This window comes from Cyphomyrmex costatus, unplaced genomic scaffold, assembly GCF_001594065.2.
Source record: "Cyphomyrmex costatus isolate MS0001 unplaced genomic scaffold, Ccosl1.0 scaffold24, whole genome shotgun sequence".
NCBI lineage: Eukaryota > Metazoa > Arthropoda > Insecta > Hymenoptera > Formicidae > Cyphomyrmex > Cyphomyrmex costatus.
This window is the reverse complement of record NW_017276477.1, coordinates 74,988-95,783: the sequence shown is the minus strand read 5'-3', so window position 1 is coordinate 95,783 and position 20,796 is coordinate 74,988. Positions and strand designations below refer to the sequence as shown.

General features: G+C 31.8%; 2 protein-coding genes across 2 annotated transcripts in view; one reads left to right on the top strand and one right to left on the bottom strand.

Moving 5' to 3' along the window:
* Frl (formin-like protein) overlaps positions 1 to 14,864 on the bottom strand; it is a 29,767-nt gene extending 14,903 nt beyond the window's left edge. The window contains exons 1-6 of the mRNA XM_018540259.1: positions 14,493 to 14,864; positions 9,227 to 9,310; positions 7,164 to 7,250; positions 3,549 to 3,628; positions 911 to 1,050; positions 351 to 526 (exon numbers count right to left, since the gene is read on the bottom strand). Of these exons, the coding sequence (XP_018395761.1) occupies positions 351 to 526; positions 911 to 1,050; positions 3,549 to 3,628; positions 7,164 to 7,250; positions 9,227 to 9,310; positions 14,493 to 14,714 (789 nt within the window). The 5' untranslated portion in view covers positions 14,715 to 14,864. The remainder of the gene's footprint in view (positions 1 to 350; positions 527 to 910; positions 1,051 to 3,548; positions 3,629 to 7,163; positions 7,251 to 9,226; positions 9,311 to 14,492) is intronic.
* A 746-nt stretch (positions 14,865 to 15,610) lies between these two features.
* mof (males absent on the first) lies at positions 15,611 to 20,431 on the top strand. The gene is made up of 8 exons (XM_018540258.1): positions 15,611 to 15,935; positions 16,168 to 16,421; positions 17,873 to 17,963; positions 18,037 to 18,164; positions 18,265 to 18,495; positions 18,760 to 19,004; positions 19,089 to 19,319; positions 19,809 to 20,431. The coding sequence occupies exons 1-7, from the start codon at positions 15,737 to 15,739 to the stop codon at positions 19,306 to 19,308; spliced, it is 1,368 nt and encodes a 455-aa protein (XP_018395760.1). The 5' UTR covers positions 15,611 to 15,736; the 3' UTR covers positions 19,309 to 19,319; positions 19,809 to 20,431.
* The last annotated feature ends 365 nt before the right edge of the window (positions 20,432 to 20,796 follow it).

Sequence of the window (20,796 nt, the reverse complement as noted above, 5' to 3'; positions counted from 1 at the left end):
AAATGAGAATCTTTTAGGATTTTGATGATGGTCAAAACTTTTGACCGAAACGTTTACTTTTATCTTACTTTTAAATATATGACTATGCTTATAACATCTTGCGTTGTGGCTGTATGCTCATTTTATTTATGTTTTAGGATTTTCAAATATTAGACGGGAAGCATAGACTCTTGCATAACGCATAACACATAATGCATAAGAAAATGTACCAATCAAAGTCTTTCGTTTCCTTCCTTTCCATGAAATAAAGAACTCTAATTGGTTGAATTTCTTATGTGTTGTGCAAGAGTCTGTGCTCCCTGCTTTAGAATTATTCTTAAACAGCTGCTTGCATAAAAATTAATATTTACCTTATTGTTCATAATGGCACGCATGCATAATATGCAAACATGAATATCATCCTTTGCTTCACCCATATTTAGGCGTGCCACATGTCGAGATCTCCTTCTGACTCCAGGACTATCTTTAAGCTCGTGAAGAGGCGGCCTCAAGCATCCGTTGTTTAATGGTGAGGTATCAGTGCTCGCTGTATTAATATTGTCACTAATTTATTTTTGAAATATAAACCAATTTGTAAGATAATCGCGTAAGAACATTAATATCTAATTAATAAACAAGTTCGAATATAAACCGCCTGATCGAAGAGTTCAGCTAATAATCTCTCGACCTTGTTGATTAAAATCCTCTTTATTTTATGTTATAATTATTAGATAGTAAACTTAGTTTTCGCGGATTTTTGCTTAAAAACTTATTTATCTCGATATCAAAAGCAAAAAATATGTTATTCAAAGTATTTGCTTCCGCTAGCTATACATTTTTCCTATCTTTTGGGCAATAAGTGGATACATCTAAACTAATAAACTATACAGAATAGATGGATTCTCTAGTTTTACTTTTTTGATTTTCTTACCGGTTTGCAATTTTTCTTCAGAATTTGTGTAAGATTCCAAGAGCCGTTGCTCATGTCGCATCATTAATAACCTAAAGCTGAGATAGTCTATCAAAGCATCCAGGCCTTGATTTTCTTCGTCCAAGAATTCTCTCACCCATCTACAACAATGCTCGGTTCAAAATATATGTAGGACATTCAAAAAGTTAATTCATGTGAATAAATAATCGTATACACGTCAGATAATATTAGTATAATTATTTATATGGTCAATGACTAATACAACGAAATATGTTAATACATTGCACAAAATGAAAAGAGAATATATATAGTTGCAATCATTTCTCTCCTTCATTTTAGATATTAAAAAATTTCTCGATAATTTTATATTTCAAGAGTCTGAAAATTCACACACATTTAAAACTATTTTTTTGACAACGTATTTGAAGGAAAAATATAAATATCTCAATTATACTGTGTGCCCAATTCCAACTTTTAAATTTTTCTAAGATCACGTGTTTGTAACAGGGCGACATTGCTCTCTATTATTTTTCCAAGGAACATAGCGAAATTAGATTTTATCAGAATGGAGAGTCGATTTAAAGTTGTGAACTTTGAAAGAATAATACAAATAGCGAGACTTTTAAGATTCTGAAGCCAAATATGACAATATCACAAATACACATACTTACGTTCGTTCGCATACCCGCACGCACGTGTTCTGAAATGCTTTTTGGATGACACCCTTAGCAATCATTGTAACAAAACTAATAATTATTGAATTCCTCGCATTAAAGCCCTCATCCATAAACCACAGCAAAGTAAAATCAAGTTGAACTTTATTTGGATCTCCTTTTACAACGACATTCTTGACAATGAAATTAGCCAAACGTGCCATATACGCAAAGATATCAAACTTAATTTTAAGTTCCTTATGCGGATCTTTACTCTATCTCCAAATCTCATTTAAAAACTAGTTTTAATTACATTAAATGCTTGTCATTAATCAAAAGCGAATTTTATTTTAAGAATATCTGCTCCAAGAATAAGAAACCTTGGTTTTATCGTATGCAACTCACATGCATTCTTATTATTACGCTAAATTGTCTTAAGAGTAACTACTTCTTAAGACTTCTCCTGTTAAATATCATTGATAATAATCCTTCCTGCAGCTATATGCAGACATCCTATATATCCAAGAGGCCTTCTACATATTATCTTTAACTGCCCTCCGTCTGAACCACACGCAACATCCAGCTTATATACGCTCCGCTTTGTAAGAACTTATTAATTCTGAAAATATTCTCGATTACATTATCCATGCATTACATAATCCTTCAACTATAATTTGCCACTTATTCGTAAGCTTTGGTGTAAAGTCTATAACTGCAATCTATGACTCATATTCGCGCGGCTCTCACTCGCGGTACTTGCGCAGTTGCGCGGGCGTTTCTTCGGCTCCTGGCTCCTGACCTTTTCACCCATCCCAGCAACGAACATCACGCTACTTGTTCCCCTACCGCAAGATATCGGAGCCACTGTCGGCTTCCTGTCAGCTGGTGACTGCTGACTTATGTCGCTATCCAGCGCTAAAACTCTTGGGGTTTTTCCTTGCATACTCTATGTCACCTTTTAATGAAATCTACGACGAGATCTTACATTGTAGAGGCAGAAGCCAATAAAAAAAAAGAAGAAAAACAGCTTACCACAGAATAATCAGACAAAGGAGAAAAGCTTCATGAATAAATCATATACAAATACAATGCCTCTATGTAAAAAAAATCTCTATATAATTAATATAATTTTTTATTTCTATTAACTCAACTGCCACATAAATTAAAAAAAATATTAATGTAATTTATTTAATTTCAATATAAAATTTAACGCAGAAAACGTTGTTCGTATCTACGTGGTGTATACGCGCGCACATGTGGTGTATGTGTATGTGTATGTGTGCGCGAAATCATATTTGGCCTCACAACCTTAGAAATCGTGCTACTTGCACTTGTCAAATTTTAAATCGATGCTATATTCTTATAAGATCTAACTTCGTCAAATTTCTTGAAGAAATAATAGAAGTGTCTCTGACACAACCAAACCTACATTCTTGATTTATAAAAATTTTTTGCGACTACACTGAGTATAGTCGCAAAATTATTCTCTAAATTTCTTAGAGTGAAATCTTACTTCAAAAGAATCAAAATACTATCAATTAAGAGAGTAAAAAATTTGCGCTCTTAAATAAGAGTAGCTGAATTTTGAATCTTTTTTTTTAAGTGATATTTATGCAAAAGAAAAAATCTTACTCCTTTCATAATATGAATCTCATTTTAAAGGGATGATGTACTACTCCAAAAAAAAGTGAAAATTTGCTACTCTTATTCAAGAATACAAATATTTCTTTTTTCAATAGTGACAGTATTTTAACTCTTTTAAAGTAAGATTTCACTCCATGAAATTTAGAGAGTATCAAAAATAGTTTATTAAGAGTATGATTGTTATAAAATTTTTTCATAAGAGAGAGAGAGATACTCGAAATAAAATATGTATTAAAATGTAAAATTATTCAAGTTGAAAAAATTATTAGAGAATGGTTAAATAATTTAAAAAATATTAAAAATATTATGATGGTTAAATAATTATTAGAGTCAGTTCTTACTCAATGTGATTTGTGCGTAAGGATATTTCCAAGTCACGTAATACTTGAGTTGATGTAGATTCTCCGACCATTTTTCTTTTCTGGAAGAACATAAGGAAACGATACGACTGTGTAATCATTAGTATCTGTTTGATAGTGAATTTCTTGCAGATGGATATACAATTGTTAATTTAAAAAGGAAAAGAAATTCAATATCTTTTAAACAAGAGAATTAATCGAATAATGCTAGGTGTTATTTGTTAACTTTATAATCCTATAATTCATATAAAAAATAATAAAAACAACAATACATACTAAAAAAGTAATAAAATAAAACTTTCGACTTTTAATGATTACCTTCAGTTTTACATAATTACAAATTATAAACGCTGTCATAAAAGATATTGTAAATTAACAAAAACGACAAACAAATTCTGTATTAGTTACTATAAATAAATAGCGCGAAATATTCCTTTTTTATATCGTGAATTCAGTTGTTCAATCCTATTAAGGACATTATATTCAAAACTAACTCTCTCTGTTGATCAGACCAATTTGAGAGATTTATTCTGGTTCCCCAACCATTGTACAATCACAATACACGCATTGTATAGTAGGATAAATCCGATGTCTATGTTGCATCTAATACAAAAGCTTAATTTATTAAGTATTACTAATTACTATGTTTAAGGTAAATAAACTGTACCAGTAAAAACTTTGTACTATCTGCTATTATGAAAAAATTATTAAAAATCCGAAATATTTATTTTTCATATTTAAACAAAATTTTTTTAATCCTTTCACTTTTGCCGTATATCTCATAAAGGCAAAATACACTCAATCCCAAAAAAAAAAGCGGTATACTATTATATAAAGTTAGGAAAAATGTACCAAATTTCAAATAATCATAACTTGGTGAATAATGAAGACAAAAATATGTTTAAAAAAGCAAAATGAAGCTTGAAATGATGTCCACTTTAAGATTATTTGAATGAGAATTATACTAAGCCATTATTTTCAAAATGGTCGATGACAATAATGTGTAAAACTGATAATCAAAGGTCAAATTTTGTGATGGTATGTATGGTGTGAATCAAGTGTCGCTGCTTAATGGGACAACATGAACGTAGAAGTTTGGAATTTTATCTTTAAAATGTTTTTTACCGACATCGATACGACCATTTTTAAGTTATTCCAGATTTAAGATACCGCTGTCATTCACTCAAATTATGATTGTAATTCTTCACCCTACAAATTGCGCATGGAGTTTGACTGATCGGAATCACATTGCGCGCGCGCGCGTGGTGTGTGTGTATGTGTATTTGTGTATCATGCTCTTAGCGTTATCCAGGATCAACACTGTGGACGTGATATAAATGGAATACAATTGCAAGACGAAATTAAAAGACTGATAATGAGTATGCTAGATTGTACGAATGAGGTAATACGCGCACGAGGAGGTCAACACACTAGTAATATACAGGCAAGAACGCATTCACGCAACCATACACACACAAACCGCAATTCCGACCAGTCAAACTCCATGAGCAATTTGTACTGGGAAGAATTACAACCATAATTTGAGCTAATAACAGCGGTATCTTAAATGGAATTAACTCAGCGAAAAAGGATCATATCGAGGTCGATAAAAAAACATTTTAAAGATAAAATTCTATACTTCTACGTTCATGTTGTCCCATTAATATGGCAAGTCGTTTTACTTTTTAAGGGAGCATAAAAGAAATTTAGTCTAATGTTAAATTCTTAAAAAATAATTGTCTAAAAAAATTACGACTTTTAATGAATTAAAATTATGTCGTAACATAATAATATTTCCATGAATTAAAATTATGTCAAGGCACAATAGAAATTCCGAATTTTTATTATGTCGTGATATAATTTTAATTCGAATTATTATGTCGCGCGACATAATAATAAAGTTGGGAACCATTGGGTATTACTGAAGAAGAGAAGGGAATTCTGACATTATTTTTATATTTACGATGAGCAAGAAAATTAGCATACGTTTAAACAAACATTTAGTCTAATTAATAGCAAGTATAGTGAAGAATAACGACATTGGATATAACTTAATTGGCTGTGTGGGGGGAACTGATTAATCACATTTGTTGTTTAGTAGAATACCATATTTAAAAATCTACGTGGTATTATCCTTATTTTCTACAGTAGAATACTATTTTTCTCAAGTTATTTCAACAATCGTATATAAACTTATCTTTTTAAAAAAAAAGGTAAAAAAAAAGTGCTAAAGGTGCGTGCTTCTGGTAAAAAAAACCATTTGGCCAGTTTTACCAACTCCAATTACTTAATCGGCTGTAGAACTGACTAATCACATTTGCTGTTTAGTAGAATTTAGATTATACTATATATATATAATATATATATATAATTAGATGTATATATATAGTAATGTTTTGAAGGAACATTGAATAACTAATTACTACAACACTTTAGTTGGAGGAATAAAAATGATTGAATGAATTGTGTTTGAATTAATTGTGATATAATTTTTTTTAAAGACGAATTAAACCACTTAGATTGGAAGATTTTTCAATAAGAATACAAAGACATATACTTAGGTTTCATTGTATATGAAGATAAAGATAGTATCACATAGGTTTTACGTTTTACTTTAGTAAAATTTAAATAATAGTAATATAGAGAGGCAGGGCAATGAGCCTATAAATTCGTATTTATAATATAAATGTGTATGTTGAGAAATAAAAATGAATCAATAAAAAAAAATGTGTTTTACTATGTTTTTCTCAAAACTTATTGACTTGTCCTCGTATTCATAGTCCATTCTTATTTTAAAACCGTCTTAAATTCTACTAAATAGCAAATGTGATTAATCAGTTCCACAGTCGATTAAGTAACTGGAGTTGGTGAAACTGACCCAAATGGTTCTTTGACCAGCAGCACGCACTCTTAGCATATCTTTTTTCTTTTTTTTTTTAAAAAGGTAAGTTTATATACGATTGTATAATAGAATTTAACATGACGCCGACTATTGATGTCAAATCTTTTACAATGTTCTAGTTTACATAACAGCAAATGTATTCTACTAAACAGCATTGAGATAAACTACCAGATAAAGCAACTTACAAAGTAAACGCAACAAGAAAATCAAGATTACTCCAAATACTTGGTTTTAGTACACATTGTATTTTAATGACATTTATGTATCTGGTAGTTGTCTCGATATTGGCTACATTTACACCGTGCGCTTAATCCACGACCTATACGGTAGGTGTCTTTGTTTAACCTACAGGATATACAAGGACAAATATTTTCTTGTTAATGCTATATAAAGTAAATATCAATTAATGTGCAATATTACAATAATAACAAAACTGAATAAAATTTACACTAGAGCGCTAGTGTGGTAAACGAAAACGCAATGGAAAAACGGTTTGTTTGTTCATGCATCTATCAGTTCGACTTCTACGCGACTTCTACGTGACTTCTACGCGACAAATTATAATAAGCATATGCAATGAACATGTCTTTAAAATACATTGATTTTAGTTAGAAAAAATAATAAGCGCACACACGCACGCACACGGTACGTGTTACCGGGAAAAAATATGTGAAAAATATATTTAAAAAACATACTCGATGACTTCTTGATGCTGTAGGATCCAGATAGGTACGTAATTTCGCTAAGTAATGGGACGGTGGATCTTTAGCTTGTACTCTTTCCTGCAAATGTAAATGTTTCATTATAATGAACTTATCATGAACATAATTCAATTATAAAATTCTCAATTTTTCTTATAAAGTAATTTAATATTTACTTATAAACTCTTTCCTCTGTTAAAGCATTAATTTTAGAATAATCAGACAATAAATTGTCTTTTCGGTTTAAGTTCGGGGTTGGCACAGAAAAATCCAGGTTACAAAAACCCAAGTACAAAAACCTAGATTTTTAGTAATTAATATCTATATATTGTTGATGTAGAAGACGTTGCATCTGATGTATCATTTACGTTATAATAATCGTTACTACCTACATATATCGGATATGTTAAGTTAGCACCCCAACTATAGTACTCAGGAGTTCTGATTAAAGTTCCCACTTCCTTTTGACGAGACGAAGAGTTCCCTATAGTTAATAACAAGAGTTCCGCTCAATAAACATTTTTTTTACATTTTTTAAAAATGGGGTGCTAACTTTTTAACGAAATTCAAGGTCGCATAGTACTGATCAGCTTAACAGAACTATTTGGTGAATACCTAGAGTTCTTGATACATAAAAAACATTTTTGAAATATAATCAAGTTTAAAAAAAATAGTAGAAATCTTTGAAAATTTTTTTGAGAGTACCGAGTAGTTCTGAGTTGCGTTTCTTATAGTACTCGACGTGTTATATCGAAAATTATAAGATGAAAAAGCGATTAGACCAACGGTTTGCAAGATACAGCGACATTTGTCGGAAGATCAATAATTTTTAGAGTGAGTATATCTCGGAAACCATTGGTCCAATCACTTTGAGCCTTGATACTTTTCGACAGAACTCGCCGAGAACTTCGAACAGAACTACTCGGTACTCCCAAAAAATTTTCCAACGTGGGACTTTAAAAAAAATTTTTGGTCTAATTTTTGGTTTCTGAGATATACTTATTTAAAAATTGTATGATCTTACAAATGTAACAAATATCGGTATACCTTACAAACCGTTGGTCCAATCGCTTCTTCACCTTACAGTTTTCGATAGAACTCGTCGAGTACTATAAGAAACGCAACTCAGAACTACTCTGTACTATCAAAAAAATTTTCAAAGATTTCTACTATTTTTTTTAAACTTTATTATTCTTCAAAAATGTTTTTTATGTATCAAGAACTCTAGGTATTCACAAAATACTTCTGTTAAGCTGATTAGAACTATGCGACCTTGAATTTCGTTAAAAAGTTAGCAACCCATTTTTAAAAAATTATTAAAAAATGATTATTAAGCGCATATGTCATTAAAAATCATAGAGAACTCTTCGTATCATCAAAAAGAAGCAGAAATTATAATCAGAACTATAGTATCTAAAAATTAATTTTTCAAAAATTTCTAATTTTTTTTTTTATATTTGAAAATTTTTTTTACATATCAGGAACTCTAGGCAATCGCAAATTGAAGCTATTAAGCCGCTCAGAACTATTCCACCTCGAAATTCGATAAAAAGTTAGCACCCATTAAAAAAAAATGTTTATTGAGCGGAACTCTTGTTATTAACTATAGGGAACTCTTCATCTCGTCAAAGGGAAGTGGGGAACTCTAATCAGAACTCCTGAGTACTATAGTTGGGGTGCTAACTTAACATACCTCGGCCTCTGTGAAGTTAGCACCTCAACTTTAAAAATCAGAAATTTTAATAACAGTACTGTTTGCACCCGCAATAGTTGTACAGTTCCTGATAGGTTTCATGAATAGTTCCGTTGATTTAGACCGAAAATTTTAAAAAATAAAAATATGCGGTGCTAACTTTGCGTGGCACCACAAGATTCGAGAAACTTAATTTTTTTGACGGAATCTTACAGTACTCGAAGAGTATTACAGTTCCTGATCGATTATAACAATAGTACCGGCTATTAAATACTTTTAAATAAATTTTTAAAAAAAGAGCTCGTACCTCAAGTTTAAAAAAAAATAAATTTTTGTATATTCATCAATATTTTGATGTACTCACTTGATCACATATGATGTCCCATTTCTTTTCGTTGTCATACTGCTTCAAAAGTTTCGCCTTATCCGGTGGTAGATCCATGGAGGCCTGCAGCACAAAAAAACACTATATCTATTATTTTAATCTATCGGCGCATATACATATATGTGCAAATTAAATTTTATGAATTTTATAAATGTATAATTTATGTTACAAATAACTATTTTTACTAAATTAAAAAAGTAAATCTTAAGTATATGATTATATTTTAAAAAATGCAAGTGGAACTATATTTACCAAATTTAAAAGTAAAACCAACTGGTATTATTTTTAATAAATGTAAGCGGTACCATCCTTACTATTTACTTCTAATAATACGTATTATTTGTACAGTTTCACCAAGGCCAATTATTTAATCGACTGTAGAACTGATTAATCACATTTGCTGTTTAGTAGAATACTATTTTTACCAAGTCATTTCAATCGTATATAAACTTACTTTTTTAAAAAAGGTAAAAAACGCTAAGAGTGCGTGCTTATGCTAAAAAAATCTTTTGGACTAGTTTCGCCAACTTAATCGGTTGTTGAACTGACTAATACATTTGTTATTTTATAGAATCTTTAAAACGGTTTTAAAATAAGAATGTGTTTCTACGTCTTTTTCCATGCATCGAATTCAGAACAATTGTTCTTTATAGTCGCAACTCAAAACAGCGCGCGATTATGGTTCATTTAAAAAACGACTGTCTCTTTCTTCGATTATGATATGCACATTGCGATTTATACTAGGTTTCTTGTAACGCCCCAATATGGAGACAGTATGTAACGCACGCAGCTACATATGCTGACCGGACGGAACATGCTCGCAATTCCATGCCTAAATTCTTTTTTGCACGAAAAATATTGCAACGCTCGTCGCCGTCGACTTACGTCGTATCGTACGATACAGTTCGAATAAAATATAATCGCTGTTTTCTTTTCAATCTGTCCTAACATACAATAATCGAGAATTATTAATCATCTCTTGCGATTTAATCAAGTCTAGAAATACAATCAATATCGTGTTATTATAATGCATCTTACACAATTAGTAGTCGTAACGAAGAACACCGAGTATTATAATTAAAGAAAGAATTAGCGCTTTCTCATTCTTAGGCCTACATTCTGCTAAATAAATTATGTTTATTATATATTAATATATTAAAAATATATTAATTCGAGATGACTTAGATCTTGGAAATATGTATTTAAATAGATAATTCTATGATTTATATTGCAATATAATATAAATCACACAATTATGTCAACATATCAATGAAATAACTAATTTAGAGTTAGACTTTATTTTGTATAAACTTGAAAAGAAAAGGGCACTAGGAGTTTTTGTTATTTAAAAATTATTATATTTTATTTCGTATTTAATTCACATATTTATATATTTTTTATACAGTATGATATAATCTAAAATAAATTAAATTATTATTATTATTATATATAAAAAAACTCATAATTTTCAACTTCAAAAATGAACTATAGAATAAAGAGATTATTCTTTATGTGCAAGTTATTTTATTAATATTTTAATAACAAAATTAATGCTAAACACTGGTATAAAATAAATATATATATATAATTACAATTATACAATAATTTTACCTTAACAATTAACAATTTTTATTATAATATATACTAAACCAAAACTGTACATAAATACAATAAAAAAATATTCATTGAATTAATGATTGGTCCAATAAGTTTTCATAATAATTTAGATTATATAACTATTACTAGAATTCATTGCAAGAATAAATATTTAATTATATTAATGTGTGAATTCAGTTATTGAATTAATAAATTAACTTCATTCAGTTGAATACTAAGTATTTGTCATTGATTAACAATCATTCATTGGATCAAAATTTTTTCAGTGTAATTATAATTATGGAAATAGTGTTACATCATGTGTAACCTTCAACAATTGTTAGATATAAAATTAAAAATATTAAAAATATAAAAATAGTGCACATTAATTTAAATTTCTAAAGAGAAAGAAAAATAAACAAGATATATTCGAAATTTAAATTCTCATTGAATAAATAGTTGAAATATACACATTAAACGTGCCAAATTAACTGAACTGTGCAAAATGTAATTTTCACGGCCAAGTAATAAGCACCGACCGATAGATTAGAAGCGACCAATGTCCCTTGACTGGTAGGCTTTTTTATTAAATGCCCAAGAATAACTCTGTTCGCACGTGTACACCATTTGGCCACGAGCCATTTCGCAAAGCGTATACTTGCTCTTCTGTGACTTTTCTTTGTTCTCTTTCATGAAAAGGAAGTTCTATCCGGTCAACATTAACAGGATCCTAAAAAGTAGTCTGTATTACCGACTAAATCGTATAATTTTTGTATCGTAAATACTTTTTTTGTCATTCACAGATTCGAAAATCCTTTTACAGAATTAAAGTATACGCATTAATACGTGACTGTGAGGTAGAATCTATGCCGAAAACAATAAAAAAAATTTCGAAATTGAGTCCTTTACCATTTTTTAGTCCAATATGGCGCTCCAGAGCTGTCATGTCGTTGCACGTCGTAATAACATTTATTTTACATAAAAGATGCGCAATCTGTACTTAAGAAATAGTAGTCCACCACAGGCATGTAGTTTACATGAAGAAACAACGTAGAGTTCTTAAAATTAGATTTAGATGTCTAATTAAAACGTAATTACGATACAAAAATCTACGTATATATGTGGCTTTAAGGTATTGATGTAGTGATGTGTCAATGACACGTAATCGTCTGTGTGTAAGTGCTATTTCCAATATGATTATCTGTATTTAGGATCCCCTTAACGACGTCGATTTTACTTGAAAACTCTGTCATTGCATGTAACAATAATATGATGCATGTGCGTGAAGTTAGCACCGCCAGCACAAATTTTATTTTATTTTTTTTGAAAAAAAGCATCGATGATTAATCGTTAGAACTCTTCGGGGGGCTACTAGAACTCGTATCAGATTGCCGAATTTCTTTAAAAAAAAAAATTTTTTTCTGAAAAAATTTTTTTGAAAAAAATTTTGGAAATTCGGTGTTTTCTTGAGAAGCTGATAGCCCCCCAAAGAGTTCTATCGATTGTCCTCTATAGACCAACGTGCTAAAATGAACGGTTTAGAAGTTATAGCTCTTCAAAGTTGCAGAATCGTGAAGTTGGCCCCCCCCGTAATTTCAAATGGTGTTTTCGCTGCTTTAATCAATAGAACTCTTCCTAAATTTGATAGAGAACTCTAGAACTCTTCGGGGGGCAACCAGAACTCTGCTTATTTTTTCAAAATTTTGACAATGAGGGGCCAGCTTCACAGATGTGATTTCTATTTCTTTCAATCAAAAAAAAGTTTTACGTAAAAGATATGACACTCAATCCATTTTAATCCATAATGTGGGATTGAATCTACAGAATTTGTATTCCTTTTAATAAAAAAAAAAGTTTTGCGAAAAAAATAAGCCATGCAATTCATTTTAATCCATGACATAGGATTGAAATGACGTAATTCTTATTCTTTTAATCCAATGCAGGTTTGAGAGCTTTAAATCCATTTTCGTCCATAATACAAGATTGGAAGAAAGTGTGAGTCTTATTCTTTTCAGTTGAAAAATAGTTTCGTTAAAAAGATAAACCATGTAATCCGTTTTAATTCTTGATATTGTATTAAAATGACGTAATTGCTATTATTTCAGTCCAAAACAGATTTAAAAACCTCGAATTCAGGGATGGCCCTATAAGGGCTTCTGGCACACAAAAAACTTAAGGCAGGAAGACTTAGCAGTAAGCGAATTGACCAATCACAGTAGAGGCCGTAAGGCCATAACTTAAGAAGCAGTAGCAAATCCACAACGTTGATTTCCTTACTGCTTACGTCTTACTGCCTTAAGTCTTTGTGTGACAAGGCCTTAACAGGTGTAATCTTATTCTTTTCAATAGAAAAAATTTCGCGGATCATGAATCTATTTTCATTTATGACATAGATACAAAATTATACATTTTTACTTCAACAATGCACAAAGATTTTCTATCTACATGGATAGAAAGTGATTCAATTTTACTACATTCAATTCCCTTCCATCCATATATGCATGAATCAAGAATTTTGATTCAAATTAATTAACTTATAAATACAAAGATAACGCTTGTCATATTTAAAAAAAACAACAAATGATGATAGTAAAATACGGTATTAAAAATAAGCAACAAAATAAAAGATGTCAATATCTATCAAATTATTCCATAAATTTACAAATGAGAAACGTTTCGACTTTTACATAAGTCCTTTTTAATCTCATTGATATAATATACACAATAATATAAATTGTAACATTAAAACGAAATAATATGATTAATCGGTCAAATTATTGTCCATCAAGTCAGAAGTAAAAAGTATAAAAATTGTTTCGCAAGCCAAACCAAGAAAATTATCTGCATCGTAATTCTAAATAAAACATGCTTATTAAGAAATAAATTGAATAATTTAAATCAAAACTGAAAATATATATTGAAGTTACGGCAATTAGATGCTATGTGCAATTTTCTTCTTTCAAGTGAAACAATATAAACTAAGAAATGATCTGTACTGTACGACAGTTGTCCCAAGAATGATTAAATTAATTAAAACACATAAAAAATTTTCAATCTATTTTAATCTCTTTTCAGATGCTGGGTGGGTACAAAAGTGAGCAAATTCACTAGAATATTAATAATTTAATTGGTCAGTAGGTATCTAATGAATTTTCTCACTTTTGTAATTTGCTCCTTACTTTACGTATAAATAAAAAAAATGATGACAAGGACGATATAAGAGTCAAAAAGAATTTTCGTTCAACAATAAAACATATAATCAGTCAATATTTCCAATAAAATTAATTTAAACATTACTTAACACTAAATCGCCTACAATTAACTATGATAATAAAATTACAATAAAAATAAGTATTAATAAATATAAAAAACGTTACAAGTTTCGGCTCTCGACGTGAAAAATGTTAAGTAATGTTTAAATTAATTTTATTGGAAATATTAACTGATTATACGTTTTATTAAACGAAAATTCTTTTTGACTCTTATATCGCCCTTGTCATCATTTTCTTTATTTTTACATGAGTAATCCTTATCTCTTTCTTATTTTGTTATTTACATATAAATACACAATCGAGTCTCCAGTATCGTCTGCTACGATTGCCCCGCGCATGAATATAGAGACTGAAGGAAAAACTGGTGTCGCACTCACCAGAACTTTGGTGAAGCGCCTCTCGAGCTCGACGGCATCCGGCATCGGTTGTCTGGGCGCGTTACGCATACTGCCGCTGCGCGTGTGAGGTCCGCTCAGACTGCCCATGCCCATGTTCAATTGACACGCGTGATGAGGCATGCCAGCCTTCACGCTGCCGACGAAAACCTCACGTACACCACCACCATCGCTCTCCCCGCTGCGACTCTGCACGATACCCATATTTCCGCCGTAGCGTTCGCGCGCGCGCTCGCACTTCCTCGCGGCGCCCGCCGGCGGATACTACGGACGGAAATCTTCGGAGAGACTCGCTCCAACTGTATTACTATTGTACTACTGTTACCCTGGATTCCTCGACGCAGCGCGACGACGCACCCGAGAAACGTACAGCGATGATACACATATATGTGCGCACATGCACGCGCGCGCACGCACACTCCCTGTCAACGACGGCGCATCACATGCGCATCTACGGGGAAACGTCAACAACGGGCAACAGTACAGTCACGCAGCGCATCCTCGTTCACGTCGATGGAGCACTTAGGAGGAAAGCTGATAAATGGATGAGGGAAAGCAGTTCGTGTCGCCGTGTGCAATGGGTATCGCCAAGCGGGTGTCCATCGCAAATACCAAGACGTGTCCGTCCGCTCTATTCTCGCAAGGCACACAACTCGGTCCGTGTTTAGTTACACGAAACGTTCTCACACGCACACACACACACTGCCACCACCCAAATCCACAACACGACACGAACTGTGACTCTACTCTTCCGACAACTCGCGAGTCGCGATCCTCGCGACCGTCCGTCCGCGGCGCACTCGTCTGCGCCTGCGTACAGAATCCCACAATCAGGCTGCGTTCCGAGTTTAAGGTGCCTTTTCACGAGCTGCTGAAACTGCCCGTTCCAGCGACAAAAAACGAACATGACGCTTGCTATTCGTCAATTTTTATCACGTGACCTTTTTTGTTTCAGCAGCTCGTGAAAAGGCACCTTAAGGCATAGAACTCTATTGTAAATCCGGGCCAAGATGTGAACCCGCCCTCGAGCATCAGCATGAAAAGGCACCTTTATTAACAGATATCTGCGTTTTTGACAGTTTCGAACCGCAACTCTGCTCCGCTGAGCTTATTCCAGGTTCCAGATCGTTTTGTTGTTGCAACAGCGGCTGCAATGTTCAGCTTTTTAGGGATAGTTTGCACTAACTAGAGAGATTCGCGTGATATGTGAATTACGATCACAGAAAATGGCCGAATCCGAACAGAGAAGTAATAAAGATGGTTGTAATACAGCGTCGTCAAAGGAGACGATGGTGAAACAGGAGAAGCGTGACAGTACGTTAACGAATGGCGGGAAGGGCTCCAGCGATGATGCTGATAGCTTCGAAGAGTCACCGCTCGATATAGGCGAGCATTATCTCGTTCGCCGATCAGCTGACTCCTGGCGTGTGTAACAATTTTTATCTTAATTTTTCTTAACCTTGAAAATTAAATTATTACCGATTTTCCATCATGTTTTTAGTTCCTCATATTGTTATATTATGAGATTTTACCATAATAAGAATTCTCTTTTTTGTACTTTTATTATGATTATTTTATTGTACTTGAACTTTAAGTTAATAGGCAGAATTCTGTACTTTTGTTTGATTTTATTACTCATCATTTTATTGTTACATAGATCCTGCTGAAATTATCCAAACACGTTATAATGAAAATGAAAGACATTTTGAATATTACGTCCACTATGACGGACATAACAGAAGATTGGACGAGTGGGTGCCTCGTGATCGAATTATGTGTAGCAGATTTGATATGACTGAAATGGAACGGCATGATAGGAATTCTGGAACTGATTTATTAGCAGATTCTTCTGATCGTAAAATCACTAGAAATCAGAAGAGACGTCATGATGAGATTAACCATGTACAGAAGGTAAATATATCTATTGAATAGAATCATATTGCTGCGTAAATAAAAAATTTATTAGTCATATTTATTAGATATAATTTTCAAACACACGCCAACGAAACGATACTTGTTTATATACACATATATGGATTAATTGTTTTAGTAAATATTTATTTTAGGTTTCACTTAACCAATTTCAATGTCCTTTAGATATATTGTATGGGAGAGTGTCCCGAGTGATTCCCCGCAAGATAATTAAGTAGTGGATGGCATTAGTTTAGGAGATAAGATAACTTTCATAAGTGAACTGTTGCATGTAAATTTCAATGCAAAGTGAAAGCTATCTCACACCAACAAATGGGTTGGGTTATAATAACTTATTCTTATCATCAATAAGACTTAGAAATTTGTACAGTCGCATATTGAAACTCTTGTTAACAGACTGCGAGAAGTACGTTGACTGTTCACAAAATACTTGTGACTGTGTGACTTTGACTTTGTTCACATTCTTTAAGAGATCAATGCAGTATATACAAACTTCACTATTCGTATTATACTCCTTACATCAGTATTATTTTCTACATATTATAGAAGTCCCATATAATATAAAGGCTATGAGCCAAAAATATATATATTTAAATCAATAACAAAACACTAAAGAATATAATAAATACATTGAAAAGACATAAACAATTACTACAGAAACAAAAGAGGCATTTGATAAACGGACCTCGTTTGGGTCATCCTTAATGTTGAGACGTATAAATTCAAATGATAATTAGCGAACCTTATCAAATAATGAAGTTATTTGTTGCACCATTCCTAGCTTCATCATATGAGCGATGTTAGCGATGTTGCTGATTATTATTATTAATTGCTGTTTTACATTTGTATTAAACTTTTGATTGTATCTCATCAAAGTAAAGTAACCTGTTGATTTTCATCTTTCAATTAAAGGGCTGGATTCTGTAAAGGGATACGCGTGGATTACATGAGATAAGTATTGTCCGTAAGGCTAATTTTGGACAAATTTCAATTTTAACGACTGATTCATGTAGAAAATTTCATAGCGCATTTTTTTTTGTCTTTAAATAAAATTTGTAACTTTTTTTTTATGTTATAAACAAAAAAAGTAATTTTTTAATGAAAAATATCTACGTTATTTATTATAGAAGTTTAATTTACTATATCTTCTAAACTAATGCCGTCCCCCACTTAATTCTTGTGGGGAATCACTCAGGACACTCTCCCCTATAATATATCTTAAGAACATTGAAATCAATGAGGTGTCACCTAAAATAGATATTTACCATTGTTCTTATAAGATAAAATAGAAAATTCTTATACATTTTGTACATGCGTTCTAAGTATTTATACAAAATAAATATTGTTTCAAACATAAAATATACACAAGAACTTTGTTTTACATGTTATTACTGAATGTAATACATATTAGTATATTTTTATTATTTTAGACTTATGCAGAAATGGATCCTACTACAGCGGCATTGGAAAAAGAACATGAAGCAATAACAAAAGTAAAGTACATAGATAGAATACAGATTGGTAATTATTATTCATACACGTAATCCAATTAATGAAGAAAAGGATCTCATAATTTCTAAAAATTTGTTTGTAGGCAAATATGAAATTGACACTTGGTATTTCAGTCCATATCCAGAAGAATATGGTAAACAATCAAAACTCTGGATTTGTGAATATTGTTTAAAATATATGCGACTCGAGAAAACTTATAGATATCACATGGTATATATATATATATATATATATATAAAAGACAAAAAAGTATATTTATTCAGCTTTTATTAAGAACATGCACCATAATTATGATATATGTCTGTTTCAGAGTGAATGTACTCATAGACAACCAGTTGGAAAGGAAATTTATCGAAAAGGAACATTAAGTATTTGGGAAGTAGATGGCAGAGAGCACAAAATTTATTGTCAGAATCTGTGTTTGTTAGCAAAATTGTTTTTAGATCACAAAACTCTATACTTCGATGTAGAGCCATTTCTTTTTTACATCTTATGCGAGGTGGATAAGCACGGTGCACATTTAGTTGGCTATTTTTCAAAGGTACAGTACAAATTTAATAAAATATTCTTATGTATCTATTTTAATAAAATAATCTCTCTTTAGTAAAATTATTGTATTATTTTATTTTAAAAAACAAACAGTGATGAGTTTGTCTAATTTAATAAGTTGATGTTTTTATCAAAAATATAATTATTTGTGCTATTTTAATTTATTTAGAAATTATATTTTTCGAGTTTTTTAAAATTTTATATAAATATTTTTCTTTCTCTCTCTCTCTCTCAACAAATTTGATTCTATTTTTAGGAGAAAGAATCACCCGACGGTAATAATGTTGCATGTATCCTAACTCTACCACCTTTCCAAAGACAAGGCTATGGTAAACTACTGATAGCTTTTAGTTATGAATTAAGTAGAATTGAACAAACAGTTGGAAGTCCAGAGAAACCTTTAAGCGATTTAGGAAAGTTATCTTATCGCAGTTATTGGAGTTGGATTCTGTTGGAAATCCTTCGAGATTTTAGAGGGACTCTTAGTATTAAAGATCTTAGGTGAGATATATAAATATCAATCATACATATTATACTAAAGAATGTTTCGGTAGTAGTAAATAAAAAATACCAATTTATTTGCAGTCAAATGACCAGCATCTCACAGACTGATATTATCTCGACATTACAAAGTATGAACATGGTTAAGTATTGGAAAGGACAGCATGTTATTTGTGTCACACCCAAATTAGTAGAAGAACACATAAAAAGCAGTCAGTATAAAAGGCCGCGTCTTACAGTCGATAATAGCGCATTAAGATGGGGAGCACCGCCTCGGAAGAATGTAAAACTCGGCAAGAAGTAACGCTTAAATGGGTGATGTAATATTTTTCTAATTAATGATCATTTAATAATTATATAAAATTTAAAAATTCGATATGTCCAATGTTAATTTACAAGTGGCATCAATTTGTTGGCTATTTCGTAGCATGTTTACAAATACGTTTATAATTTGATAAACAATACAAATCATGATACGAAATTTTGTCGCTAAAAATATAATGTAATATTTATTACTAAACAGAAACATAACTTTTAAGTTTTGACGAATACGATTCATTGATTCAAAAAAGATATTAAATTTGCGATCTGCGAAATACATTTTTCTGCTAAAGTAGGAAATTTAAACATGTACATTTATATGCTTTTGATGAGTCCCTGAACGGGATTTAACAAGCTCTATTTATTAAATGTATCTCAGCAAATGATACATGTACTATTAGAATTTATGTAAGCTTATTAATAAAAGATGTGTACTCAAATAGAAGAAAGTTTTCAACAAAATTTTTTGTAACAATAATACAGGGTGCGTCACCAAAATCCGGACAAATTACGATTTAAATTTTCCACTATATTGTGCCTCCGCCAAAGGATATTGTTGGCTTTTCAAGAAAGCCTGATGTTTCTAGTGAACAGTCATGTCCTCAAAATGGCCGTGAAACCAAGTGCGGAGTATAATCGAAGAGCTTTCGCGCTGGGTGCTCAGCACCTTATTTCAATGGAAATAATTTGATTTTTTGGATACCTGAGATCAATCGTTTATATGTTGGTGTAAGCAAACCAACAATGCGTCGAATTGCGGAGAAGGACCTTCGATACAAATCGTACACATTAAAAATACGACAGATGCTCTCTGAGGCTGCCAGGACAAGGCGAATTGCTTGCTGCAATTTGCTATTGTATTTCTTGAAAAACAAATTTAAATCCTTTGGATTACTACTTATGAAGCGTAGTTGAAAGGGTCACTAACAAGTCTCGGCATCCTAATGTGATGTCATTAAGGACCACTATTGAGGCAACATTCGTCGGCATGGACAGCGCTACATTACAGCGTGCGTGTGAACGCTTTAGACCGAGAATAGAAGCCATTCAAGCAAATGGGGGATATAAAGAATAATTATGCTCTATAGGGATCCCCAAGTGCTACGTAAAAGGATTTTTGTAATATTTAATTTTTCATTAAAAACATTTTGTTTAGGATTCCCCGTTGGAGTTATTATATTTATAAGGTTCTCGAATTCTTCGAACGTCTGTCTAGCGATTGCGATAGACTGTTTTTCCCTTTTCCCCGTGGTCGTCAAGCCTATCAATAGATTTCGCCGAAATCAGCTGTGCATGCTCCGATCGCAGACCTTCTCTAGCCGTCAGCAGTTAAACATCTCTTGCCAAAACACAGTTTTTGCCTCGTTTGTGTTTGTTACGTCTCGTATCGGTCGAAGCAAGTCACGCTGAGTAACGATTACTTCGGCGGTTTAAAAAACGATTGAAATCGTCGCGATTATTCGGAATGCAT